At 48.2% G+C, this 22,695-nt stretch overlaps 1 protein-coding gene across 1 annotated transcript; it reads right to left on the bottom strand.

Moving 5' to 3' along the window:
* Window positions 1-1,111: 1,111 nt before the first annotated feature.
* Window positions 1,112-22,420, bottom strand: LOC114588649 (uncharacterized). The gene is made up of 10 exons (XM_077922021.1): window positions 21,857-22,420; window positions 21,107-21,254; window positions 20,378-20,519; window positions 18,564-18,818; window positions 16,542-16,676; window positions 6,988-7,246; window positions 6,064-6,220; window positions 5,646-5,781; window positions 4,119-4,370; window positions 1,112-2,529 (listed from the first exon to the last, which is right to left on the bottom strand). The coding sequence occupies exons 1-10, from the start codon at window positions 21,969-21,971 to the stop codon at window positions 2,392-2,394; spliced, it is 1,737 nt and encodes a 578-aa protein (XP_077778147.1). The 5' UTR covers window positions 21,972-22,420; the 3' UTR covers window positions 1,112-2,391.
* Between the last annotated feature and the right edge of the window lie 275 nt (window positions 22,421-22,695).

Below are 22,695 nucleotides of genomic sequence, written 5' to 3'. Positions count from 1 at the left end.
GATTCCTGCATTGCAGGGGGTGGGACTACTAGATGTCTCTGGGGAGGGGGGGGGTAACTTCTATCTCATGTTTGGGTGCCAGCAGATTCTCAGTAGAGATGGGCAATTTTGTTAATTCTTGTTTGTTCTGGGAAGCTTGAAGTAGGTGGGGTTAGCAAACTGAATTTCCCCCATTCCCTACAGAGAGTTTAAGTGGGTCCTATCACCTCTAAGAAGGTGATCCAGATCTGGATCCAGATTTAGGCCCCATCTAGGCAACACATGCCTGTTGTCTTTGTCCATGGAGTTTTCTTGGCAAGGATACTGGAGTGGCTTGCCGGTTCCTCCTCCAGGTGGATCACGTTTGGTCGAAACTCTCCACTATGACCTGTTCATCTTGTGTGCCCTGCTCGGCGTAGTTCATAGCTTCTCTGAGTTCTTCAAGCCCCTTCGCCACGGCAAGGCAGTGATCCATGAAGGGGATCATGATCACTGCAGATCATGGAGCTTTTCTTGGGCTCCATGATCACTGCAGATGGTGACAGCAGCCACGAAATTAAAAGACGCCTCCTTCTTGGGAGAAGGGCAATGACAGGCCTAGACAGCATCTTGAGAAGTAGAGACGTCACCTTGCCAACAAAGGTCCGTATAGTTAAAGCCATGGTTTTCCCAGTAGTGATGTATGGAAGTGAGAGCTGGACCATCAAGAAGGCTGATCGCCGAAGAATTGATGCTTTTGAATTATGGTGCTGGAGAAGACTCTTGAGAGTCCCATGGACTGCAAGAAGATCAAACGCATCCATTCTTAAGGAAATCAGCCCTGAGTGCTCACTGGAAGGACAGATCGTGAAGCTGAGGCTCCAGTACTTTGGCCACCTCATGAGAAGAGAAGACTCCCTGGAGAAGACACTGATGCTGGGAAAGATGGAGGGCACAAGGAGAAGGGGGCGACAGAGGACGAGATGGTTGGATAGTGTTTTCGAGGTTACCAGCATGAGTTTGACCAAACTGCGGGAAGTAGTGGAGGACAGAGGTGCCTGGCGTGCTCTGGTCCATGGGGTCACGAAGAGTCGGACACGACTAAACGACTAAACAACAACAAAGGCAACACATACAGTATAAAGCAGTAATATGTGACATGGCAAATGTTCAGCATTTTAATTCAAGTTGCTCATGATATATTCCACATGTGATTTTGCAAAATATGCACATATTGGCAAAGCAATTTCCCCTAAAATAATGCAGTTTGGTATGTTTGTTTTCAGTATTACACGCATTAACAGACACACGTCACTTGTGCACAATTACTTGGCTGGAGACCTATGCGGCAAAATTCAGAGAAGTTTACAGCTACAGCTTAGCTGAACTAAATTTCTACAATACATCACATGTACCCTTAAGTGGCTTGGTGTGTGAAATGGTAACTGTGAACCCCCATTTTAAGATGTTGTGGGTGCCAAGGTCTTTTGTAAAAGTGTCTAGGAATCCTAGAGGTGAGGAAGGTCTTTTGGGGGCACCCAGGAAATCTTCTAGGGCTGAAATAAAATGACACACCCCACCACCTCAGCTGAATGAGACAACAAAGTCCCACAGTTCACAACCTTGAGTGGCTTAACATGAACCTGTCCTGGAGTGCAAGGCTCAAATGGCAGATTTATGGGGCTCTGGGTCAGATCTCCAGGCTTAAGCAAGAGAATGTAGGGAGTGAGTGAGTGGAATCATCTAAGGTGAGGCATAGGCAACCTTTTGGCCATCCAGATGTTGCTGGACTCCACCTCCCATCAGCCCTAGCCAACATGACCAAAAGCCAGGGATGATGCGAGTTCCAGTTCAACAGCCTTATGTGGGCCACAGGTCCCCATCTGTGCACAAGGGGAAGCAAGGGAGAATGGGACAAGGCACTTGAGGGAACTGGAGATCTATGGAGCTCTGAGAGGGAGAAATGGCTCCCCATCTGCCCAAGTACCAAGACCTGCTGAATGCAAAGATGGCTCTTGATATGAAGATTGCCACTTACAGGAAATTGCTGGAGGGAGAAGGGAGCAGAATCACAAGGCCCATTTTTCCAGATTAGGGAGGGAGAAGGGGCAGAATAGTTTTAAGGGAGAGGAAAGTCCTCTGGGCACCTGAGGATGGGAGAAGTGGAACAGCAGAGGTCACCGGAAGAGGTATGATGGGAAATAAGGGTGGGAAGAATATGGGAGGAGGCTGAGGGATTTTCTTGAAGTGGGTGGGAGCCACTGCAGGCACTTGTGAAAACACAATCCTGTACTAAACATCTGGTAGATGTATCATATTCCTTTGCAGCCCTTGAAGGGTCTCTTTGCAGAATGCAAGCCTAGCAGGCAAGACAGGAAGCAAAAGCGTTTGAAAAAGAAGAAGCAATGATGCCACTGCTGCTGCTTCTTCTCTTCACAATTCCAGGACTTCCTTGATCCAGGAAAGGTAGTGGGTGACACGAGTGTAAATTCCTGGAGGAGAGAAAGAGCCGCCAAAGGAGACAATTCCTTGTGCCACGCCGTCACACACCAAGGGGCCACCTGAATCCCCCTGCAGAAGGGAGAGAGAGAGAGCAGAGATCACAGCTGAGGGAAGATCGGGATCCACCCTGTCTGGGTCTTGAACCAGGACAGAGACCTAGCAGGCTTCCTGGCTGAGGGAAGATCGGGATCTGTCAACTTTGCTTTCTAATTATTCCAGTATAAAATGGGATTTGCCGCTTTTCCTGGATCACTTTGCAGTCTCTTTGAGTCTACCCAAAATAAATATTGATTGCATCTATTGGCCGCCTTCTCCAAGGAGCTCAAGGTGGCCTCCTCCTTTCCTCTCCCTGTTATCCAAAAAACAAACAAACCCCTCACCCTTGTGAGGGAGGCCAGGCTGAGTTAGGGACAAGCCACCAAGGTTGCCCAGGGAGCTGAGTGGAGATTCTTCTGCATGTTTCTCTTAAGATAAATTTTTTTTGTAGACAATTTCCCTATAATGTAATGCATTTTTGTACATTAATTTTACAAGTATATGCATTCCCAGGGGTGGTTTCTGCTTAATGTGCACCATTCTTTGTAAGTGTTCTTTGGGCCACTATCAAATAAGCTTCAAAGGGTAGCTCAATTTCGGTTCTGTTTTGAGTTTGGGAAGGGCAAATAAAGCTCAGTTTACGTTTAAAATGTGAACCAGACCTAGAGTTGCTACTCCAATAGAAGTCAATAGACATGATGAACATTAATTTCAATTGGTCTACTTTGAGCAGGACTTAGACACAACCCCAAATAGCTGCAACACCTCCACATTCTGCACGTCCAGGGAAGTTTTCAATGTGTGACATTTTAGTGTATTTTTGGTTTCTATGGAAGCCGCCCAGAGTGGCTGGGAATAATTGTTGTTGTTGTTGTTGTTGTTGTTGTTGTTGTTGTTGTTGTTATTCTGAGCCCCCTTGCAGCACAGAAATGAACAGCAGCCTTTGACAACCTCATATGTGGATTGGCGTGCAGCAGACATGGCCAAACTTGGCCTTCCAGATGTTTTGGGACTACAACTCCCTTCATTCCTAGCTAACAGGGCCAGTGGTCAGGGATGATGGGAACTGTAGTCCCAAAACATCTGGAGGGCCAAGTTTGGCCATGCCTGGCGTACAGGATCCAGAGCCTCTGGGCTGGTCGGGCCAAGTCTAAGTGTCTGCGCATGTCCACCTTGCTGGACTGCAGAATCATCCCCTTCCAGCACAGGGTTCTCCACCCGTCTCATGCGCCACCCCCAGAATCTCCAGCTATGACTAGGAAACACTCCAGTCGAAAACCCTGCCAGTCAGTAGACAATACTGAGCGATTTCAGTTTCTATTTAAGTCAGCCCCTTATCCAGAACCATGAGGGCTAGAATCCTAGATTTAGAGGAGGGACCACAGCTCAGGGATAGAGCACCTACTTTGATGCAAGCAGAGGCTGGATGGCCACCTGTCATGTAGGATCTGGTTGAGTTTCTTGTGCTGCAGGGGGTTGGACTAGATGACCCTCGGGGTCCTTTCCATCCCAGTTTCTGATAGATCTGGAAAAGCCTGAGCAGGATGGACCCAATGGCCTGACTCAGGTGCCCAGGCTCCCCACTTCTGATCCCATCACCTGCTGTTTCTGCCAATCCTCACCTCGTTGGCATCCTGAGGTTGCCTGTTTTCACCTGCGCAGATCATTCCATCATCCATATCTGGCATGAACTCCTGGCACTTCTTACGGTCATAGAGGGTGACGGTGGCCTCATAGAGTTTCTCTGGGTATTGGCTGTCTTCAATCTTGCCCCAGCCTGCCACGCTGCAGGGCGTCCCACCGGGGATGTCGCTGCTGGATTCTGGCAAGGGCAGGAGAGCCACGTCTTTATTCAGAGCAGCCTCGGAATCCAGCTGGGGAAAGGAGAGGGAGATGAGGACCTTAGCATTGCGACAGGAAGCCCTGTGCCTCTAGAATATGACTCTAATAATAATATTAGTGATTAACGGCTTGGAGAAAACTAAATGGTTGTCCTAGCAGGAGTCAGTGCAACGAGTCCTGTTAATGCAATGGAGGCCCCTGTCCTCCCCCCCCCCCCGCCCGTAATTTAGCTTTGGGGGTGCCATAAAAACCCTGAGAATAAGGCCTGGGTAGAAAAGAGGGGAGATTGTTCCATCAGGCCAGCAGAACGCCTTGTGTTGATGGAGCAATCTTTGAATGCTATGTTGAATAACATTAATAAGCAGCAAGAGCAAAAGAGCCTTCACTGTTGCTGCTAATGGGTTACAAGGTCTGGAAGATTTCACTGCTGCCCTCCATGAAATCAGTCTCTGAAACCGTCCTCTCTAAATTTGGAAGCTGCTTAGCCTCAGAGCGCCTGCCGCTGGGCGAATTAAGTAAGCAGGTTGTTGGCCTCTGCCTGTCTCAAAAGACAATGGAGTGAGCCTTGTTGGGAGGTTGTAGCCCCTGCTGTGACTGTAGAGACCGATACAGGAAAGACATGTTTCATTGCAGACTGGGCAGATGAAGACGTCCAGTTCTGCTGCTGCAGATGCGCCAGGGCGTTTCTTCTCTCTGCGCTCCTCCCAGCGGTCATTCCTCCTCTGGCCACTGCTAGGGATGCACCACCTGATGGTCTGTCTCCAGGCACTGCGGCCGTCTGCAAGGGATTTCCACATGGCGGGGTTGATGGTGCCAGCCTTCATGTCACATGGACATGACCAAGCCAGCATAGATGTTGCTGAAGGAGGAGTGCAAACATGCTGGGAATGTGTGCTTGGGAGAGCACACCTTTCTTTGTCCTGCCATGTGACACTCAAAATCTTTCTGGTGCCGCGCATGAGGAAGGCATTGAGGTATCACTCCTGGTGGGTGTTAGGTTCCCCGTGATGTAATGGTAATTAATTCAATTTGTAACCTACACCTTTCTCCCGAGGAGCCCTGGGCAGCAAATTTGTCAGTACTAAAACAATACAATTAAAAATCCTAAAAACAATTAAAAACCATCTTCTAAAAAGCAGATAATTTTCAGGGTATCTGGGGACAGGATTTTGTCCTGAGTAAACTGTCCATTTTCTAGCTCATTATGGTGCATGTATGGGATGGAAGGAACCGCTTGGCTGCTTCTGCCTTAAGGATCCCTGACCTCTGGGAGCTGATAGAGTGAGAGATTTCTTGGACCAAGCTACCTTAAGCAGAAGGATGTCGTTTGAGTACGTGACCTTATTATATTCTGGATGTGGGTGGGAAGCTGCAACTCTGATCTCTTGCTGAGAGTCCTCTGAAGCGTAGATATCATGGGCACCCAAGACGACTCTAGAAATACTGGGAACCAAGCGTCAGTTAGGGTTGCATCCATCAGGGTCAGAGCTCCCAGGCAGGAGTCCCCTCCCAGCCCCTGGGCAAAAGACCAGACTCCACACCTTGGCCCTTCCAGCTTCGCCCTGGACTCAGCTGGGCTGGGATGGCTGAGTCGGTGGAGCATGAGACTCTCGATCTCATGTTTTGCAGAAGATTCCTGCATTGCAGGGGGTTGGGCTACAGCTCTACAATTCTATAACGATCATCCCCCCTCCTAAAAACCAGGGAGGGATTTGTGATACTTACCCGTGCTTTTTGCAGTGTGCAGCCGTCATGACCCACTGGGGCCTCACAAGGAACCCGCCACAGGTGAAATTGCCTGTGCTGTCCTTCAAGGCAGCCATGTAGGGTCTGGAGTGGGGCTTGGCTTCGTGCCCCCCAACAATCTGACTCCGCAATGGATCTGCAAGAATCGTATTGCAGAAATCAGCTTCTGCAGCTCCTTCCTGGAAGTTCTAGGGTGTCACCCACATATGCAGAGTCAGGGGGGCAGCAAAAGGCCACCGTCCCATCGGGCTTACAGTCGATTACAATCTGTGTTGCCAGTGAGGAAGTCGATGAAGGGGAAATACCGTAAATAGGAACATGGGAAGCTGCCTGTATTGTCTGCACTGACTGCACCTCCTGGCTCAGACTCTTCATCTCAAAGTCATGAGAAGCCTGCGGTCTTCCTCTATTGTTCACCCCCAGGTATGGGTTTCATCAGGTATTCTGGTCCTGAAGAGGGAGGCTCCATTTACCCTTCATAACAAGCCATTGACACACCTCTAGTCATTTTCCCGTCCCTTTTGTGTTGGATGCCCTGTGAAGCCAGGAGCTTGGAACAAAGTCTGGAAGACCGACAGGGAGATGGGTGGGAATCCTGGTTAGCTGGTGAAACAAGGGTCATTTGTCTACTCTTTTTGTGTGTGTGGGGGGGGGGGGAGCGCTGTAAAGCCAGTGGGCTTGGGATAAAGCCTGGATAAGTGAGAGGGTGGATTCATCAGAGACCAAGAGCAGGACTCTGGGTCAGACTTCTCCAGGAGCCAAGAGTTTCTGCCCTCCCTGCTGTCACCTGCCTCTAATGCTGCTGCCTTGATGACCGAAGCATCAGACGGAATGAGGTGGGCTTGGCCCCAAAGGTGCTCAAAATGAGCTCATAAGTGGGGGTGGGGTGGGGTTTGCACTCACCTGTTTGGGCCAACGAGAAGGACAGGAGCAGGAGAAGAGGCTGGTGGAGTCTCCACATCATCTCGATGCTTGAGGTTGCCTGGCACTCAGCTGCCCAGTCCCTCCGTCCCCCGGCTTTTATCACCCCCCATCCACTGGACTCCACCACCTGCAGGAAGCCACAGTCTAGACCTGAGATCTGATAGATGGATCTCAGCTGAGATGGCGGCCATGTGGCAAAACGGCAATCTGATAGTGCTGGTGGGTTCAGATAAGGAGACTGGAAAAATAAGAAACCGAGAGAACCCAGAAACTGCTCAGGACCACAATACCTCAAGAACTACCTCTCCCCATATAAACCGTCCTGGACTCTGTGTTCATCTTCTGAGGCCCTTCTTCACAGGCCTCCTCCATAAGAGGTCCAGAGGATGGCAACATGAGAACAGGGCCTTTTCTGCAGTGGCTCCCCACTTGTGGAATGCTCTCCCCAAGGGAAGTTAATATTGTAAAGCCTTTGAAATGTGTTCTTTGGAGAGGCGGGGTTTGCTGTTGTTTTTGTTTTAATTACTTATTTGTGGTTTTATTTTGTATTTTTATCTTGTGAACCACCCTGAGATCTTTGCATGAATGATGGCATATAAATCTAATAAAGAAAAGAAAAATGGCAGAGCTTTGCTGATGGGAGTTGGTGTTCAACGATGTGGGGAAGGCCAAACCTATGACCCATGACCTTTGTCATTAAATTGTTTTTAACTTACTAAACATGTGGTCATTTCCTATGTGGCTGGAAGAGGGAGCAGCACAGGGGCTGCTGTGGCTGCAGAGACTGGAATCTCCCCACTGCTGCCTCCTGCAATGTTTCTGCGGTGTTAGTAGCATTCAAAGATGTTTGGCACCAGCTTGGCTGCCGGAGTTGCCAGAAGGAGACAGACAAGGTGCCACCCCACCCCCAATCCGGGTTTATGTCGGGTTTCCTCTTTGGCCTTTTCTTCTCCCTGTTAACGGAGAAATCTGAGGGCTCCCTTGGACAAAAAAACAAGGACACCAGCCAGGAATACCAGAGCAAAACAGCAGCCAGTAGGCTTGGTCTTTATTGAAGACTGTCGCGACAGGGCTTCCACCTGCCGCCAGGAGAAACAAAATGGAAGCCCAGAACAAAAGAAGACCCCAACTTGTATTAGTTACTAATCCCCCAAACTACACCCCTAAGACTACATCACAACTACATCACAAAAAGGAGGGGTTGAGGGAGGAGTTGTGGAGGTAACCTGAGTATCTTGTCACCTGGCTGGCTCCTCCTTTCCCCCCTCCCCATGAGTACTTTCCAGGTGACAAAGGGGAGTTTGCAGTTTCCTGCCCCCTGAGGGGCAGTCCATGCTGAATCCACTCCCATATGCAAGTTCTTTGTGATCTTGATGGTCTTCTGTCTAGGACTATCAGGGTTGGCATAGCAACTGGGCAGGGCTCCTGTGGATGTGCTGGTATGCTCAAGGGATTATGGCTGCCCTGTATCAAACCTTACCCATTTTGTAGTCCTTCCTTCATGGAGTAAAATAAAAGTGGAACAGTGCAAATCCGATGTATGGTTGATTTTCTATGAATTTATAACAGAAGCGTAGCGTATGTAGTGTGTGAGTGTGAGTGTGTGTGAAGTTTGTACAAACTGAATGATTGGGGGGGGGGGGTTCCTGCGAAATCCGGAAGATATCCTGCAAGGCAGTGGGTAGATTTTCCCTTAGGATTTACTCCCAAAGTCTTTTCCACAAATGAGTACAGCTGCAAGGCTGTCCTCCTAGGGCTGTGGGCTCCTTTCCCGGGTGGACAAAACTATCTAAGAGCGTTTCTTACCGCCCTTGTGACTGGAGCAGACACAGAGAGAGGCGGCCAACGGCTTGCTCCGCAGAGCTCTGCTCTGCCAGTCCAGTGGAAGAAGGTGACTTCTCATTTTTAAAAATTAAACCAGGCTGATGTGGAGGGCTAATAATAATAATAATAATAATAGAAAATCTAATTGATCATGCAGCTGCCAATTCAGTTTTCAGCCTTTGCGTTCTCCACGCAGAAGCCAAACCAAGAGGTCTGACACAATATCTGCGAAGCATAATCTCTTATTGGGAACTGCGTCTGAAACACCACATCACCCCAGCTGCCAGATATTATTTACTATTTTGTACAGGTGACTTTGGAACTTGCAGTTTGTTTCCAGTGAAATGAAAGGAGCTCAAATGATCTCATTCATTTCCAAAATCCTCTGGTTCTCTGATAAGTTGGTGAAACCCAGACAGGAGGTGGCCTTAATGGTTCAGGTCAATATATATATACTGGGGAGGCAGCAGATACTTTTAAGATTTTGACGCAAATGAAATTTGAGCAATAAAGATAATGGCTGGGTTTGTTTTGTTTTGTTTTTTAAAAATCAGAGTTAAACTTTTGCAAATATCATTTGGTCTTTACTTTTTAGCTGGTTTCACCTCCCTTGTTTTCCAATTAGACATTGAATTCCTAACAGTTTCTGGAGATTCTTGCTTGAAAATGACTTTCCAGTCCATTTGGGAACGGATTAAAAGTTGTCTGGTGCTGGGAGTTGGGGGGATCTGTGCTGAATTCAAGAGGCTCACCAGCAACACCTTTAAATCTGTTTTGTGTTAGTTTTGCTACCAGCTGGCTGGGAAGACAACAACACAAAGGTTCATGAAATCGTGCATGGCGTGAAGGCAGTGGGCAGAGAAAAGACTTCCTCCTTCTCTCATAAAAACACAAAAATTAGAGCTTCTGCCAGTCCAGAATCCAGTGACAGGGAACTTGTTGCTCCCTTGTTAAAACTTCCCTGGCTGCCAGTCTGTTTCTGAGCATCATACAAAGGGCTGGTTGTGATCTATAAAGCCCTGCATGGGCCAGATGACCTGAGAGATCGTATCTTCCTCTACAAACCTGCCTGAGCCTGAGGGCTAAGTTTTGGTGCAAGGAGATGATAGATAGATAGATAGATAGATAGATAGATAGATAGATAGATAGATAGATAGATAGATGATAGATAGATATAGATATGTATGAAGAATTCTGGGATCCAAGTTTGGGTCGTGTACTCTTAATCATTGGACCCACCAACTCTTCGTCTTGTCCACTCTGTCTGCTGGAGCCTGTCAGATAGATGATAGATAGATAGATATAGATAGATATGTATGAAGAATTCTGGGGTGTCAAGATTGTAGCAGGAAACCCCCCCCAATCATTCAGTTTGTACAAACTTCACACACACTCACGCTCACACACTACATACACTACGCTTCTGTTATATTCATAGAAAATCAACCATACATTGGATTTGCACTGTTCCACTTTTATTTTACTCCATGAAGGAAGGACAGTTCAATAAAGGCCAAGCCTACAGGCTGCTGTTTTGCTCCAAGTTATCCTGGTTGGCGTCTTTACTTTTTGTCCAAGGGAGCCCTCGGATTTTTCTGGTAACAAGATCCAAGTTTGGGTCATGTACTCTTAATCACTGGACCCATCCACTCTTCGTCCTGTCCACTCTGTCTGCTGGAGCCTGTCTTCGCACGCAGGGGAAGTCCCTAACTCACCAAGAGTTGGAGACCCATTGGTTGCCCTCACTTGGTTTAGCTGCCCAGTTCCCATGCTGACAGCACTTAGGAGCCACAGGTGAGAGCAGAGTGCAGGGTGGGGACCAAAGGTGGACAGACTACCCCAGAAGGAGGAATACAATAGAGATACTGCCCCTCCCCTAACACCCTATACAGCTTACTGGTGCTGGTGGGGCTGAAATCAGGGAGCGCAAACAGAAAAGGTAAAGGTACCCCTGCCCATACGGGCCAGTCTTGACAGACTCTGGGGTTGTGCGCTCATCTCACTCTATAGGCCAGGAGCCAGCGCTGTCCGCAGACACTTCCGGGTCACGTGGCCAGCGTGACGAAGCTACTCTGGCGAACCAGAGCCGCACACGGAAACGCCGTTTACCTTCCCGCCGGAGCGGTCCCTATTTATCTACTTGCACCCGGGGGTGCTTTCGAACTGCTAGGTTGGCAGGCGCTGGGACCGAGCAGCGGGAGCGCACCCCGCTGCGGGGATTCGAACCGCCGACCATGCGATCGGCAAGTCCTAGGCGCTGAGGCTTTTACCCACAGCGCCACCCGCGCAAACCGTAGGGGGCAGCATATTCAATATGCTCATTCTACTTTTGCCTCCTTACTCCACCTGGCTGACTTCTCGAAGGGGCCATGCAAGAGCTACAAGCATAGTTAGGGAACAAATGCTCAGGCTGTTATGGTCTCTGTCATCCCATTTGTCCTCAGGTTAAGAACCTTTGGCCCTCCAGACATTATTCTACTCCACCTCCTTTCAGCCCCGGCAAGGGATGGGCAGCCCTGCCAACTTAGGTTCTCTGGGTTCCTCATTTTCCCGGTCTCCTTATCTGCCCCTGCCAGGACCAAAGCACACAAACCATCTCACTCTCTGATTGCTGTTCTAGTGGGGGGGTCTGTCACGTGGCCTGCCGAGATTCACCTATCAAGATCTCAAGTCTAGACTGTGGCTTCCTGCGGGAGGCAGAGTCCAGTGGGTGGTGGCAAAAGAAAGCTATGGGGTCAAGAGGTGGGAGAGCTAAATGTCAGGATGTGGAGACTCCACCAGCCTCTCCTGCTGCCCTTGTCTTCTCCTGTCCTTCTCCTTGGCCCAACCAGGTGAGTCTCAATGAGTCCCTCTCCAAAGTGGTGCGTCTGGCACCTTCATTATACAACTTGTGGAGAAGGCTGAAGACGTACCTTTACTCTGGTGGTTTGTGACACTTGAGGTGCATAGTTCTAGGACCCACCTTATATCTTTGATTTTAGATTGTTTTAAGCTATTTATAAATCTGTGTTTTGTTTTGTTTTTAAATCATTTTTATTGATTTTCCAATAAAAAATCCAGTTAATATATCCAATCATAATACTCCAATTAAAATAAAAAACTAAAATAAAAAAGACCAAATTATAGTCCAAATTATATTTATTAACTTTTCGGAGCTCCCCATGGTCTGGATCTCTGAAGCAAATCTCCACACCTTATTCCTGCTTCTCCTAAGTTTCCATATTTTCCACATCTCGATTTTGACGCTTTATAATTCCCATCCCTGAGTCCACAATTCTCAATCATGTCAAACATCATATACTTTCATCCGCTGAATACAGCTTTGTTAGTATATATTTCCCCAACTGTCTTTTTATCAGCGCAGCTTCCTCAGACTCCGTTCCAATCCGGGATGTTGTCCAAGTCTGATCTGAAGTTTTAATGGCACAGCTACTCCCAATCATTAATTGTCCAAACCTTCTTTTTGAGCTTTATTGAACCAGTACCTTCCAAGTTAAATTGTTAAGCAGACCTTGTGTTTTAATGTTGTAACTTGCACTGGGTGAAGGGCGGGCTGGTTGGCATCCATCTGTCTCAGGAAACAATGGAGGTGTGCGCCTTTGGGGGTGAGGTCAAGCTGTTGGAAGGTTGCAGCTCTTGCTGTGGCTGTAGAGACCCACGCAGGAGAGACATGTTTGGTTGCAGCAGGGGCAGAGGAAGGCGTCCAGTTGTGCAGATGCACCAGGGCATTTCTTCTCGCTGTTCTCCTCCCAGCCGCCATTCCTCCTCTGCTCACTGCTGTGGATGCACGACCTGTCTTGTCTCCAGGCGTCTGCAAGAGATTCCCACAGAGATGTTGCCAGCAGACATCTTTGTAGCACAGAGTTGGTCTGTCAATAACCATAAATTGTTGCTACTACTGATGATGATGGCGACACTGGATAATTCCTTCTGTTTCCTATGTTCAGGTGTGGGTGGATGTACCTTGGCTAATGTTGCCAAAATGGTGCCACCCATGAACCAGAGGCAGGAAGCAGCTGTGGGAACTGAGGTGAGCTGCCATTGACAGGTAACAAATGCAATCCAGAGTCATTCCCTTTGTCTCCAGTGAATCCACTCAATTCAGTGGCTAACCGGGATTCCCATTCATTTCCCTTTCGGTCTTCCTTGATTTATTCCAAGCCACTGGATTTCCAAAAGAACGGAGTAGATTAATTCATGGGGATCTATCAATGGTTCCTTTAGGAAGGAGAAATGGAGCCTCCACCTTCAGAACCAGAATATCTGATGAAAGCCAGATTTGGGGGTGGGGGTGGTGAACAATAGAGGAAGACCGTAGCCCTGCAGGTAACATGGTGGCGGGCTATGGCCCCTTGTGGTGATGCAAGTGTATAGCTTGTAATATTATCTGCATTTTTCTGCGCAGATTTCAGACCTCAGCAGTGATATGAGAAGAGGGGAATCTGCCCTGAATCAGTCTAGGGCTAAGACAAGGGCTTGATGTGATGGAATTGCTAGCTGCTCAGCTTGAGTAATATAATATTTTAGGTAATGATATAACAAGGACTGGAAACAAAGTGAAATGTAAAGATGTAAAGTTTGATTTTTCAAGCCATCAGACGGGAGGAAGTGTCATGTGACCAAGACCCCTGAGAGCCGAAGCCGCAAGGCAGGCTGGGAAGTGCTGGGGCTGCCCAGTCCTTGGGGCCGAGTCAAGTTCCCCAGGCCTGACTGCCAACTGGGGAGTCACTCTGAGTCATGGGACTTGGCAGCCAGTTTCTCACTCCTTCCCCTTCGAAGTGGCCGCCATTTTCTCTCTGTGTCCTCTGTAAGATGCCAGTCAGTCAGTCACCTCAGTTCTGAGCAGTATGGACTGTTTGGAAGCATGTTGTTTAGGAAGAAGTTGATATTAACACAGTAAAGCTCTTCTTCTCTAAAACTCTGCACTGTTAATTGACGCTGTGCTTGGCATCAGTTGAGCCAAAGAGAGAAAACAAGAGGGTATGATGTTATGTAATGTGATTGTAAAACAAATAAAAATCATATATATATATATATGAATGACTAGGGCTTGATGTGTTGTAAACAAAATCTGCCCTTTTCCCCTTATGGGGTGTCCAAGAGCCCATAGAGAGTCCTTACGTGGGTTCCCTATTGGTAGGAGAAAAGAACAGAGGCCAAGCAGAGAATATTGAGACGCAAAGCAGTTCGTAAGCCTGATCTTGATTGATCTGTTTCAACAGGAAAGGAGGAGGACCCAGAACCAAGGTATAGACATTTCAAATTCCCTGCCCTGGAGCTCCAGACCACCCCTCCATACATCATACCTACATCACAGAAAAGGTGGTCTACAACAGAAATTTGATTGTTGTTGTTTTCCCTGTCAGAAATTTGATTGTTGTTGTTTTCCCTGAGCCTGGTCTTGGCTGGGGAGGGCAGGGTATAAATTAATAATAATAATAATAATAATAATAATAATAATAATAATAATAAAAATAATAATAATATCATCATCTGATGGCCTTTCCTGGTAGTCTGGCCATTCCTTTGAGATGGTGATTACCCAATTCCTGAGACAATGGGAAGGTTCCCTCACCCCCTCCCTCCTTGCAGAGAAAACATTTGGTCAGCTGGGGAGTCAAAATGGTTTCAGGACTGTCTTCCTGTGCTGCTCCAGATGTGTGGTCCACACATCTATGTACGTGCTTGGCTGGTACATTTATGAACATTTATTATATATATAAGACCTTAATTTTTTTATTACAGATGTGACCCTGGAGGATTTACTAACAGGGTTTAGGTCCCCCCCCCAGTAAATGATGTAGAATAGGGGGGTTTTCTGCATGAGGTTGTTGCAGATCCATTGCAGAGTCAGATTGTTGGGGGGCACAAAGCCAACCCCCACTCCAGACCCTACATGGCTGCCTCGAAGGATCCCATAGGCCGTTTCTGCTGCTGCGGATTCCTCATGGTGCACCAGTGAGTAATGACGGCCACATGCTGAAATGTGCAAGTATCACGAATCCCTTCCTGGTTTTTAGGAGGGGTGAAGATCATCAAGGGCAAAGCTAGTTGCTATGAGCACCAAGCGGGGCGGGGCGGGGCGGGGGGGCTCGTCTTTTGCACAGGGCCTGGGAGGGGATTGATTCCTGGGGACTCTGACACTAACTGATGCTCAGTTTCCAGCAATTCTACAGTCACCTTGGAGGCACATAACATCATCCTTAAAGAAACCCCTTTAGCAAGTGTTTGGCATTTAGGCTCCCCCTCCTGCTAATAAAGGGTTAATTCCAACTTGCTCAGTGTGATTTATTGCTGGCTTGCTCCTGCCAATCCAGCAGGCTCTTGTGTTGCATCTAGGCTTGGTGCAACGTAAGAAGAGCCTGCTGGAGAAGTCAGAGAGCAGAGCAGCAGGGGGCACCAGAGCCCAGAGAGAGGCAGAGGAAGACGGATCTTCCTTTGCCCAGCTGAGTTCTAGGACGGTTACAGAGGAGGAGGAAGAGGAGGAAGCCAGAGGGGATTTTGCAATGCAGTTCTCTAGCCGTGTAATGTGTCCCCAAATGTACACACCAGGGTATAAAATGCATGCACTTATGAAAGTGACATACAAAAGTGCCTTATAGATGAGGAAATTGCTCGGGGGGAGGGGAGTACACCAGGCAAAATTTCATACAAAAATGTGTGTTTTAGGAGAAAGTTGCACTAAAATGAGGACCATTTGTTTTAAAAAATCAGAAGCTGACATGGAAATGTGAAGAACTGAATTTAGCGTTGCAGACAGCAGGGAATGAGAAAGTGAGAGAAATTGAAACTGACCGTTTTGCCCCTGCCTAACGATTCCCCACCCTGGAAAACCGCCATTTGCTCTTACTCAAAGCAGACACTTTCGTTTCTTTATCACATTGATTTATTCATTCCTGCCTCCTTTCCAGCTGGAGGCCTGTTCAAAGCAGCTAACCAAGTTTTAAAACAGTGAGCGTTGAGTCCAGCTAAGTTCCAGGAACACAAGAAGTTGCCTTTATCTCATCATCTACTGCCATTCACATAAGCTCTTACTAAACAGGTTTGTGTTTAAATCAGGCCCCTTTCATCCAGAACCATGAGGACTGGAATCCTTATTTTTAAGAAGAAGTGGCAATAATGCACCAAAATCCATTACATTAGGCAAAATTGTGGAGTGATATCTCTGTTTTAAAACAACTTAGGTAAATGTAATTAAATAGACATTTGATGTTTCTGTGAATACTGACGGTTGTTTCTTGGGTAAATAAGGGGAAGCAAGAAAACATTTGTCCCCACCCTCCCACCCCAAAATATGGAGAACTGACTTGAAATAGGAAGAAATGAGAAATTGACATTGCCAGGTTCACCTATGCCTGCTCTCGAGTAGACATGCCTAAGATTGTGCTGCGAGGTGTCAGAGGTTTTGGGAATGGTGGGTCAGTGGGACAAGCAAGGGGGAGGCAGGGTGTCAGAAGGATGACAGAAGTTTGCAATGAAGTTTGTTTATTTCAGGAAACAATACAGCAACAGTAAGCACTAGCGGTACAGAAGAAGGCAGAGGTTTCTCTGGGGAAAGCCGGGATCGATCCACAGGAGGAGGAGTTGCCTGTGCATCTGACTTCACAATGACCAAGCGCGTCTCTCGTATCTGACTCTCTCTAGCAAGGGCAGGAAGAATCCAGCCGGGAACAAGAAGCTGCTGGCTGCTTTTCTCCTTGCTGGCCTCACTCTTCCTTCATTGTCTCTTTGATCCAAGGGAGATAGGCGGCGACACGCGTGTAAATTGATGGCGGGATTTGGAAGCCATAGGAGACGATTCCATGGGCCACTCCACTGCAGACCAGGGCACTCCCGGAATCCCCCTGAGCAGGAATTGTGGGGTTGGAGAGGGGAGAGAGAAACTTATTTCACATTATTATTCACCATTGCATTTCTATCCCGCCTTTCCTCCAAGGAGTTCCAGGCAGCTGACGCAACACTTCCCTCACAACCACCCTGCAAGGTAGGCTGGGCTGAGAGATGGAGTGACTGTCCCAAAGTCACCCAGTGAGTTTCATGGGCTGCTGCCAGCAACTCCTGGCTGGTTGCTCAGGAAAGTACAAAGACAAGCGAGTGTTTCTTACCAACCACTTTTTATCCAGGATTTACAGAGAGGGCTACAGAACCCAGCCTCTTGGATAATGGCGTTGTCCCGAGTGAATCTCCACCCCCCCCCCATGTCCTCATTCGTCTCTCCCATGGGTGCTGCTAAGGGCCCTCTGTCTTTGAGCTCTTTGCTCTCCTACTTTCAAGGCTTGCCGGGTTCTGGGAGAGGGGGGTCTGGAATGCTTTCTAAAGACACGGTGTCCATCAGCTGTCGCCCCCCCCCCGGTGCTTCCTCCTCCTCTCCCATTATTTCTCAACTTTCCCCCTCATCCGCCTCTGAGCTGTGACCTCCCTCAAACCCCTGATGTGACTCTAAACAGTCTTCCTTTTCCTCCTCCCTGGAAGGGTCAAGCTGGGCAGGGGGTCTCCACCATTCCTCCTCTGCCCACTCTCGGACAGCAAGTGGGGATTTGAGCCCTGGTCTCTTGGGTCCCAGTCTGAACTGAAGTCTCCAGGTGTGCCTGCCTATCCCACTCAGGTGAGGGCTTGAATATCTGGGTGGACGAGAGCACTGGTAGATGATAGATAGATAGATAGATAGATAGATAGACAGATAGACAGATAGACAGATAGATAGATGATAGATGATAGATAGATAGATAGATAGATAGATAGATAGATAGATAGATGGCTTGCAAGCTTCATCCCGGCAGAAGCACCTGCAGATTATTGCATAGACCAGTGGTGGCCAAACTTGGCCCTCCAGCTATTTTTGGACTACAACTCCCATCACCCCTAGCTCACAGGACCAGTGGTCATGGATAATGGGAAATGTAGTCCCAAAACAGCTGGAGGGCCAAGTTTGGCCACCACTGTCATAGACTCTTGGGAGGGCATGGCCTCCTCCATTCCCTCTCCCCCTCTCCCAATTAACCTCCATCAATGCCAGTAGACACCACCACAAGCACAATCCTGCCTCCCCCTGCAGAAAAGGAAGTTTGATGGGGGTAGAATCAAACAGTTGTGGATTTAGCAGTTCTGGGTGGGGGGGGAGCGGGGAGGAAGCTGCAGAAAGATAGATCTGCTTCTGCAGGACTGAAACCACTCACATTTAGAGCTCAGTGAATGCACAATTAAAGCACAGGCTTCTTCCAGTGAACCCTGGGACCTGTTGTGCACCCTTCTCAGACCTCTGATTTCCAACCCCCTCCACAACAGGCAATTGCACCCTATTTCTGTTTAAATCACCACAGGGATCGCCCAAGTGGCACCCATGGGTGCAATAGTACTCTTCCGGTCCTCCCGGGGTCTCTGGGTTCTCTCCCCACCCCTTAGTGCTGCCTTTTCCTCCCTTGAGAAGTATACAGAGCTGAAAGGGGGCAAGAGGGGCTCCTTCCCCACTTCCTCTTTCAACTCTGTGGACTTTGCAAGGCTCAGATGAATTCCACCGGAAGGGACCAGAGGTGGCGGCACCAACAGCCCTCACTCAAAGATACAAAGCAGCCCAAGGGCCTAAAAAAAAAAGATGTTGGCAGCCCCAAAACTTTTAGTAAATATTTCTAAAAATTGCATCTCTGCATATGAATTAGCACGTGCAATTTTGTAAAATGCATGGGCTTTTGTTCTGCATTCTCCTTGCTTTTGACAATGACATGTGGGCTTACGTTGCTGACGTCGCAGAGCTTGGCCCGGCTGCCGGCGCACACCATCCTGTCAGTGAGTTCCGGAATGAACTGGAGGCACTTCCGGCGGCCAAGGGCGGTGACATTGGTCTCAAAAAGTTTGGAGCTGGCTTCGTATCTCGCATCAATGCGGCCCCATCCAGCCACAAAACATTCTGTGTCTTTGAGGAGGTCGTTTTCGTTTTCCGGTAATGGGATGACTTGGACGTACTTGTTGATCTTGGCTTCACGGTCGAGCTTCAGGGGAGGAAGGAGGAGAAGAGGATGGTCTGAAATCGGCCTGTTTCCCGAGAGTCATGAGACATCACAGAGAGGGCACTGATAGCTCAGGGTGGGGGAGAAACTTTATCCACTGAACGTTTAACGTTAATTTAATCTGTGCTTTTGGAAATAATGGGTAGTATCTAGCTAAGTTCTAGATTGATAGATTTAAGTAAGTCATGTCCTTTAATTTTGTGACGATTTGCTACGATTTGCTAGGCAAAAACCAAGTGGCTGGTGCCAATTTGCCAAGTGCAAAAATTCCTACCAGGCCGCTCAACGACGACCAACTGAGGTCCATAGCAAGGCCAAGGAATGAAAACCTTATAGGGTGGGAGGGTGGGAAACAGGAACAGCTGGCAGGCGGGGAAAGAGGGAGATCCCCAGCCGCGTCCTGGCTTAAGTAGGGCAGGCCACGCCCCCAGAGCCAGCCAATTGGCTGGCCAGGGGATGACGCGGCTGGGAATCCCCCCAATCACTCCACGTGGTGGGGCCTTGAAGCCCCCAACTCCACCTCCTTTTAGGGCGGAAGGGGCTCTGTTCAACAAGGGAACCGGAGAAAGTGTTGGGCGGGGCAGGGGTGGGGCGGGGGAGCTTAAACATAGTTTGGATAGCAGAGACTCTTTAGCTATGACTCTTGCTTTTCAGGGGGCTGGACTGAGTGACTTTTGGGGTGAGGCCTCCTATGATCCTATGAAAACAGCAAAACAGGAGTGCATTCTATTAGGGGGAAATTGGGTTAGGGAAATGTGCATATTAAGCAAAACTGCATTTGCACACAACTGCTGGTGAGTTTTCAAGAGAGTGTTTTAAAAAGATGCAAGTTGATATAGAAATGTGGAGAATAGGAAAATAAGATATGTGGAGGAACTAAGAGGGACAGATTGCCTCCCTGCCGGCAACATGCCTTTGTTGTGATTTTGGAGGTTTTTGTTTGTTTTCACTGATCAGATAAAATGGGGGGTGGGGTGGAATTTTGATGGAAATGTCCTCCGATAGACACTTTACCTGAGTACATGCCTTTCTGTAGACACAACTTGACTGGAGAAATACATTGCTGGTTTCAGAGATGTGCTGATTTTGAAAAGGTGGCTGTGTTTGGGTTTATGTATTATTCCAAAATTGCCAACTGGTATGTGTGCCTGTACAGTGGACCTTCGGCTTACGTTACCCTCAGGTAACGTAAACTGCAGGTTGCGAAAGCAGCAAACCTGGAAGTGCTACTCCCCGCGCGCATGCGCAGAAGTGGTCTCTCCGGTTGTGAAAACTTCGGGATACGGCCCGACCTCTGCAACGGATCCTGTTCGCAAACGGAGGTACCACTCTAAATACTAAATTTATTGAATTTATTCCCCACCCCTTGCAAGTAGTGGGCTGCATAGAATATCAACCTACTACCTATTTGACTTGACTTGTCATCTTACTTTTCTGTATGTGGATACAGAACGCTATTTGCAACCTGAAATTTGATAGTTCCAAAAATAATGACATATGCATTTCGGGCAAAAGCACCAGTTGACAATCTTTCTCCATACCTTTAACAGAAGGATGTCGTTGAAGGGGGTTCCAGCAACCACCATATAATCCGGATGCTGATGGTAACTTTTGACTCCAAACACCTGCTGGGTGCTTTCGACGGCCTTCAGGTCGTGAGCCCCCAGAATGACGGAGATATCTCTTTGAACAAGAAGAGAATCAACAGAAAGCCACAGCCGATTACCCCCCCCCCGGCTTCCATATGTAATCACATTCACCTTAGCATTTCTCCATCACCCTATTTACCTTATTTTTATGCTTAGAGAAATTAACTTTAGTATTTGTAAACCGGTATCAAAAATCAACATTACAAAATATTTTAAATCAAAGCTGCAAACATTTTCAAATCTTTACAATGTTCTTTCATGTACTGTATACCGTACATATAACGGTGTTTCTGTGCACTGCTCTGGTTCGCCAGAAGCGGCTTAGTCACATGACCCGGAAGCTGTCTGCGGACAAACGCCGGCTCCCTCAGCCTATAGAGCGAGATGAGCGCACAACCCCAGAGTCAGTCACGACTGGACCTAATGGTCAGGGGTCCCTTTACCTTTATACAGCACATACAGTACATTTTTAATTATTTCTATGCAATTTTACACATGTTCTACTTACCCAGTCTAAAAACCTTTTCAATTCCAAAGTCAACTTTTTACCCACCCCCCACCCCCATTTTTGGAAGCTGAAAGTCTAAGAATTCAAACCCACTCTGCGTTACCACGACTCACCCATTGCAGTGGGCTGCAGTCAGGACCCACTGAGGGGCCACGAGGAATCCCCCGCACATGAAACCTCTGCCTCCTTTCAGAGCTGCCACGTACGTCCTTGTATGTGGCTTCGATTCACCACCCCCGACGATCTTGCTGCGGAGGCTGCCTGGAAGAGAGAGACCAGAGTCACCGATTCCACCACACCGTGAAATGGCATCAATCTCGGAACCGTCAAGGTAGGACTTGGGGGAGAAGGAGTCTTGTGAGGTGTACTTGTCAGCTTGTCTATCCAGCATATCTTTTAAGAATCTTAGCCATCCCAATTGGTGACCCTCACCATCTCTAGTGGGAGGGAGTTCCATAGTTTTAACTATGTGCTGAGTGAAGAAGCACTTTCTTTTATCTGCCCCGAATTCCTCAGCATTTGCCTTTATTGGATGTCCACAATCTCTAGAGTTACGAGACACCGGGGGCGGGGGGGGGGGGACCTTTCTCTACTGTCGTTCTGCTCGCCATGTGCCATTTTAAACACCTCCATCCTTTTCTGTAATGCTGCAACCTTTCCTCACAGGGCAATTGCTTCAACCCAATGATCATAGAATTGCAGAATCCTAGAGCGGGCAGTGACCCCCCCAGGGCAATGCAGGAATCTCTACGGAGGCATCCCTGACAGATCATCCTCTGCTTAAAAACCTCCCGTGGAGGAGAGCCCACCGCCTTCCGAGGGAGACTGCTCTGGCCATCAGATTGGATGAAGTCGCTACTCACCGCCCGTGTCCACGTGGGCAGACAAAAGGGCAAAGAGGAGGAAGCAGAATCTCCCCGGCTGCTCCATCGTTCTGCCTCTGAAGTTGAAGGAAGGGACCGGACTGGCTCTCTTCATGTGGCATCATGTTTTATAGACTGGCTACCGGCAGCTGGAAACGGTTTTGCACGACCACCTAATCTTCCTCTTCCTTTATCTGTGATCTGGATCCGAAAATCGTTGGTACAAGAGGCTTACTTCTTGGAAGGGAAGCGCTGAGCAAGATAATAGAGCTGGGCTGGGGTCGCATGTGGCCCTTGTGACTCTCCCCTGGCCCTGCCTAACACCCTCCGTCAGTCTTTTGGCTAAACATGGGCCCTTCCTTGCCTGGGTGGAGGATGAAGCGGGTGAAACTTTTTTCAAAGAGGGCCAGATTGGATGAAGTGAACATGCGTGAGGGCCGACCAAAGAGCTTTTTTTAGGATTGAGGTGTTTGGGCTTTTATTGGGATTTCCCCCCAAAGTTGTCCCCTGGTCTAGGAACTACCCTACTGAGCAAAAGTAGAATTTGCATTTGTTGCTCCGCCCACTTTTGCCTCAGGGCCCGCCCACCACTGGGATGTGGCCCTCGGAAGGCTGCCAGGACATTCACAGGGAAACTGAAATGCTTGTTTACAAAGCTATTGTACTACCAACCTTACTGTATGCTTGTGAAACATGGACCACTTATAAACACCATCTCCAACTCTTCGAAAGATTCAATAAACAGTGTCTCCCGAAAATTGTACACATCACTTGGGAAAACAGGTGAACTAATATCAGTGTACTGGAAGAAGCAAAGATCACCAGTGTTGAAGCAATGA

The sequence above is a fragment of the Podarcis muralis genome, chromosome 18 (assembly GCF_964188315.1).
Source record: "Podarcis muralis chromosome 18, rPodMur119.hap1.1, whole genome shotgun sequence".
Taxonomy (NCBI): Eukaryota; Metazoa; Chordata; class Lepidosauria; order Squamata; family Lacertidae; genus Podarcis; species Podarcis muralis.
This window is presented reverse-complemented; position numbering and strand designations above follow the sequence as displayed.